General features: G+C 38.5%; 1 protein-coding gene across 5 annotated transcripts; it reads left to right on the top strand.

The window, feature by feature from the left end:
• Positions 1–2908: 2908 nt before the first annotated feature.
• On the top strand, positions 2909–4618 carry LOC117267575 (uncharacterized). 5 transcript variants are annotated; one of them, XR_013493452.1, is made up of 5 exons: positions 2909–3041; positions 3123–3165; positions 3699–4060; positions 4151–4207; positions 4340–4618. XR_013493452.1 is itself a non-coding variant. In XM_033643554.2 (4 exons), exons 1-4 carry the CDS (start codon positions 3159–3161, stop codon positions 4517–4519), a joined length of 255 nt encoding a protein of 84 aa, XP_033499445.1. In that variant the 5' UTR covers positions 3144–3158; the 3' UTR covers positions 4520–4618. The 5 variants fall into 5 exon arrangements, 3 of the variants coding, with proteins under 3 accessions (XP_078031552.1, XP_033499445.1, XP_078031553.1); XR_013493451.1 differs by having other exon boundaries at positions 3692–4060; XM_033643554.2 differs by lacking the exon at positions 2909–3041 and having other exon boundaries at positions 3144–3165; positions 4050–4060.
• The last annotated feature ends 1602 nt before the right edge of the window (positions 4619–6220 follow it).

The raw sequence follows: 6220 nt of genomic DNA, 5'->3' as shown, positions 1-6220 counted from the left end.
CAACACATGAAGGAGAGTGCTGACTCCTGAGGAGAGGACAACAGACTTTCCTAAATTTTAACCTGCAATTATTACAAAATCATATAATAAATATTTCGCATTTATTTTTTAAATGGAATCTAACAGAGATTAATTGGAATAGATGAAACAATAATGCAATTAAAAATGAAATGAATGAACAAAACAATTCTAAAAAAAAAAAATTACAGTGGGTATATTAATATAATTAAGCACCATTTGAATTGTAAACTAGTGTCACTGTTTCATCAGAAAATCATCGCCAGAGGCCCCTTTTCCCTGTACACTGTGATTAACCATGTCCTCTTGTAGCATGAAACAAAACTAATATTTTTAGGGGAGAATAAAAATGTGGATCAGTAACACTGATCCTAATCGGCTTGACTTAAAAGAACTGGCAGCAGTGGCTGACTTTTTATTTCATAACCTGATTTATTGACAGATGATTATCTAAAGTCACAGAAGTGTCATTATCTGCACTGTGCAACTTTAAAACAGATACAGCACTGTGTTTTCAGCTGCATGCACAGTGCTGAAAAGCTCAGGCAGACCTATATGTCTCACCCAAATTAACATGATTTGACATTGCTTTTACAGATGAGGTTATCTGTAAGTAAGCAAGGCATGCACTACAAACATTCAAGTGTCTAGATGAAAATTAGACGTTCATTTGCTTGAGTGCTAATGTGCCTATTATGCCAAGCTTGTACAAATTCAAAGATTCGCTCAGGTTTAATGTTGACATGAGACAGAGCTACATCAAAATATAAGAGCACACCATGTTTAGTCACATCTTCAGTTAGGAAAACAAAAGACGGATTATTTCAGGTCATAATAACTTTGGGTGTCTACTTGGAAACTCACCAAGACAGACACACCTGTTTGTCTGTTCCATCACCTTATGTAACACTGGCTAATTTTGTATGAATGGCTTCGTAAAAGGTGTGCCAGAAGGTGTGTGCTGAAGTTGTTAAGTGCATGTTTATTGTAAATACCCAGACAGACAATGGCGGTTGTGTTTCTGGTTTTGCAGTTTGAGCTATTGAGAAAAACAAAATGTGCACAACGTCACAGGCGGTCCTGCTTTTGCATTTATGACTGCTGAAGACTCTTGTTTGCTCCTCACTTTTGTATTTCCTTTCCTATTTTGCGATATTTTATTGGAGAATTTTAATGCTCTGCTTTTTTATATTCTACTCAGCAACACATTAGAGGCAAATAATGTGCTTTTTGCTACAGTTTTCTACATTTATATGATACGTAAGATAAAGATTTTACATGTAAAACATATGATCAACTTATAAAATATTAGATGTTATTATAGGTGAACTTCCCAACATGATAAAGTATTAAAATTAACCACTTAAATTAGCAAAACATCAAAATGTTACATGCATAATGAAGCATCAGTAATAAGAAACAAATAATATGACAGACAGGGGTCAGTGAACATTTACCTGCAGTGTTGGTGAGTAGTGAAGTGCATGCAATTCAATAAGTAGCTTTGCTATTCTGTGTAGTTAACTACTTAAATAAAGTAATACTTCTACTGTAATACAATAATAAAAGGAAAGCAATGGTCTTTTTTATTATTATTTTACCATTGCATCTCTGCTGTAATTGAGCCATATCTGAGCAGCCCCACCCTTTTCTTTTTCATCTGTGTTTTATTGGCTCAGCTGTGACGTTGTACCCAGGCAATGCATTCATCAGGCAGTCACCACAACACATTTGACCTTTCACAAATGGTCACAAGTGTTGATCAATGCTTTAGTTAATTAACACATTTTTAGATCAGGGGTGTCAAACTCATGTTAGTTCATGGGCCACAGCCTGATTGGATCACAGGTGGGTCAGACTTTTAAAACCACTGCATAATATCCTATAAATAACAACATTTTTCCCTTTTTTTGTTTAAAGAAGCACATTTTAAAAACACTAATCCATTTACAAAATAGATGACAAACCTCTCAGCCTTCACAAGTGCATCACTATTAGGTGTGCAAGATCATCCAGTGGGCCAGATTGGACCCTATGGCAGGCCGGTTCTGGCCCCCGGGCCGTATGTTTGACTCCCTTGGTTTAGATGTTATAAATGTTGCTATAATAGCTGGCTAACTGAGTAATCCTGCTTGGTACAATAAACCCACACTTGGACTATAGTTCCTGGATGGCAGGTGTGTAACCGATGGACAAAGCTGACATTTGTTGCACTTTACTGTGAACTGTGTTTCTATTTCTTTGTTTTTTGGTTTATAACCTGAACTGAATGGGTTGTTTTTTGCTGGCATGTGACTTTTTTCGTAGTAGTTTGAACTATGTTTTTCCAAGCAGCATAAACCAAACTAGATTCCTTCGCTTGGCTCAACTTCTTCCAGTGTGAAGTAACTGGTAGCTTGCAAAGTTCTGATAATACCTTTGTGTCAGTGCGTAAAAATACAAATGCACCTGTAATGGAGTATTTTATAGTGTTATATTGCGTAGTTTACTTCAACCACAACTACTTAGCCACTCTGTAACGTGTGTTTGAGTTTCATTTGATTCAACATTAGCAGCAGTTACGCTTTCATTGCATATCCTGCAAGAGAAACCTGCTGCACCCTGCAGAACCGGGTTTGCATGAAGCATAATCAAAACATGGAACAATAACAATGACTTATTACTTGTAACATGTGAGACATATGTTTACAATAGCAAAATACAGTGAGTGAGATAATTTTCCAAACATGTCAAATGTGATCATTGGACATACAAATGTAATCTAAGCAGTGTGTAATGTTTCCCACAACACATTAATGAAATAGCAAGCAATAAATAGTTGTGCGTGAGAGAGTTTTGATGATTCAGAGTAGAACAAAAGCTGTCCTGTGATGTTAACGTTCAGCCAGTTTCATCCCTCTGGCTCTAGAGCATGGGACTTACGTGCAGGACTAACACACCCACATTCTTTATCTCATACAGCACCTTATAAATACAGACCGAACGCACACATTAGACACAAATCATTTTGATTTCTGCAGCAGGTACGCAGCGCAACAGCAGCATTGTTGCTTATTTGTGACGACTGCTCGGAAGATTAATGACTCTCTTTTTTTGTTCTCCAGGAAAAGACTTTCTACTGCACTTTGCAACGAGGCAAAATGAGCAGTAAGTTTCTTTGATTGTTATATTTTTAAAGAATGCTTTGCAATAGTTTCCTGTGCATTTTTTTTTTTTGTTAGTAACAAGTTTATTCTGTATATGAGCATGTTTTTCTGAAAAACAATGTGACATCTAAGTATTTCTAACTCTTTAACCAGTAGCTGCATGTTTCAGTAAAACAGAAAACACACGTAGAGCAAACTACACGTCATAAATTGGATGATGCACTTTTTTCTACACTGCACATGTGCATATATATTTGTGCAAACACAATTTGGAGAATTTTTGTTGCCAGGAATTCAAATCCTTCACAAAACAAGTGAAAACATTTGTTCTTTGTTGAAGATATTTTAAACAAAAGAAAAATAATTTGGCTTGAATTCAACAAATACTGCATTCAGATGTTTTTGAAGCCTGGGTCGCTCAGTCAGTAGAGCATTAGAACTTTTAATCTGAGGGTCTAGGGTTCAAGTCTCTGTTTAGGTGACAAGTTTGTTGAGTGATGAGTTTATTGGCGGTGACAGTAGCTCAGTTCACAGGGACTTGGCTTGGGAACTGGAGGGTTGCCGGCTCAAGCCCCTGTGCGGACCAAGCATGGAGTGTGGACTGGCAGCTGGAGAGGTGCCAGTTCACTTCCTGGGCACCTGTCCAAGGCGGCACCCTCGCTCTCAAATCCCCCAGTTTAATGCATGCATCAGGCCTGTTTGTGTGTGTGTGTGTGTACTTCAGGCCTGTGTGTATATGACAACAGAGTGAAAAAAAAAATCCCCTTGAGGATTAATGATGTATATCTTCTTCTGCTTCTTTTTCATAAACTGTCCACATGCAACTGCTTTTGACAATGTTTTTGTTCATTCAAAATCCTGTATTTTTGTGTCTTTCCATCACAGGTGGCGGCAATGTGAGTCTGTTTGTTTACTTACAGTGTGTCAGACCTATATGACTGACAGCATGAAAACATGTACTTAAAAAGCTGTTTCCTCCTCTGTAGGACGATAAGAAAGGGGGGCCAGGGGAACATGGATCCCAAGGACGTGAGCATGACAAAGTAAGACATCTTTGAACTTCCTCTTGTGTGCTTCATACTGGTTTGGCTGATTCAGTATCTTGTGTTAAATAAAATTATTCAGCTGTATATATCTCTGTGTTTTAAGAAATTGTTCTTACGGTTTGTTTACAGGAGGAACAGGGAGAAGAAGGACATGGAGGCTGTGGGGGGGGTGGAGGAAATCATGGTCCCCCTGGTGAGCACGGTAGTCCTGGTAGTAACCGTGGTCAGGGGCGTGGTGGTCAAGGTGGGCGTGGTGGTCAAGGTGGACGTGGTGGTCAAGGTGGCCGCGGTCGTGGCGGTCGCGAATGATGAAGAAACCCTCGATTCACTGTTCTGATTGTAAAGAATTAAATCCATCTCTAATAAACTAATCCAGAAAAAAAGTGTCTGGTTTATTCACACAAACAAGACGTCAGTTGCTTTAAACACATTCATCCAAAACAGATGCGTATGAACTTCTCTCTATGATTTGAGGTGGTAAACGTGCACAGCTGGCTGGTAACTATGCAGGGCGGTGCTACACGGAGGAATATGGTGATGTGGATGTGCTGGGAATATCTCAGCCTTGACAACATTGTATGGCAAACAAATATCTGGAGAATCTCCTCATATGATGAACAGAATGAGTTGGTAAAATAAAATGCAGGTCAGGTAGGCTACAAAAGATATTGCACAGCCCCTACACTAAACTACACCTAACTTCTGTTTACTGTAAATATAATGTGGACCAATAGGCTGAAGTTCAATAAAACCCAAATACTGAGTGTCAGAAACATGAGTGCCTATAGAAATATTTTGAAATATTACAGCGATCTAAAGTCACCATAAGCTCCTCTGATATTCCAATAAATCCTGTTAGAATTTTGGAATATCATGGGCTTATAGTGGCCCAAACAAATCTGTCCATTGCATCTTGGAAATGTTTAGGAGGTCCAGCAGAATATCTTAACATCACATTGGTAAATGATATATAATAGGCTATAAAAGGGATTGGCAACCTGTGGCTCCAGAGCCACATGTGGCCCCTCTCCAGTGGCTCCCTGTGGCTTTGACAAAAAAAAAAAGAAAATCAAAATATATAACAGCTGTTTTTTGTTTTTTTTTACATTTTCGTTTTCCTTTATCAACATTGTAAAACTTAAATAGTTCTTACAACTGTTCCAACTGTAAAATGTGTAGCCTACACACGAAATAAGAAAAATGTTTTAATATTTCATCACCTTAAAACGTGTAGCTCCTCTTGAGCCTCCCTCGCTGAGCTAGCTATGGACTCTAAATCCACAAAAGGAAAAGTCTTGGAGGAAAATAAAGTATTTAATAGGGTGTGGACGGGTTTGTTTGCTTTTACCACAAATGCTGCAAAGTTTAGGTACTGAATAATCATAAAGAGCCCACTGCAAAGTAGCTACATTGTGGTAAAACATACTAATGAAAGCTCATTTACATCTATTAATAAAGTTGATAGGCTAACATATACCAGAGGCTGTGTGACTTTCAGATAATTATTTTGGTCAAAAATGGCTCTTTTGATAATAAAGCTTGCCGACCCCTGGGCTACACTAAAACACAATATCAGCTGATATAATGGGTTAAGGAGAGTAAGGTCACTCCATTCCTACTAATTGCAGTACGACTACTTTAAGTCCACCCTTTTGTCAGTTTTGTAGAGCACATTGCACAGAGCATGGGGGTGTTACTGGGGGCCAAGCACCTGATCTGGCCATGTTTTTCCCACAGAATGATTCCCATTGATTCTGATGACCTCTGACCTCTCTTGTAGCACTGCCAAAAGGCCAAAAGTTGGCCTCCGTCCTGTTCTTCTACTGCCGTCTTCAAGACAAACATAATATCCAATAGGGCTGAGCGAGTGCACCATTATCTGTATTTGTATCTGTTCAACCAGCTAATATATCTGTATCTGTATCTGTACTCTGGAAGGGCAGAGTTTAAACTGGATATGGGTGGGACCTAACTAGAAGTTGTTTTTTAAATTTGATATGGGTCGATCAG

Source organism: Epinephelus lanceolatus, chromosome 15 (genome assembly GCF_041903045.1).
Source record: "Epinephelus lanceolatus isolate andai-2023 chromosome 15, ASM4190304v1, whole genome shotgun sequence".
NCBI classification, from domain to species: Eukaryota; Metazoa; Chordata; class Actinopteri; order Perciformes; family Serranidae; genus Epinephelus; species Epinephelus lanceolatus.
The sequence above is the reverse complement of the archived record's forward strand: the minus strand, read 5'-3'. Positions and strand labels throughout refer to the sequence as shown.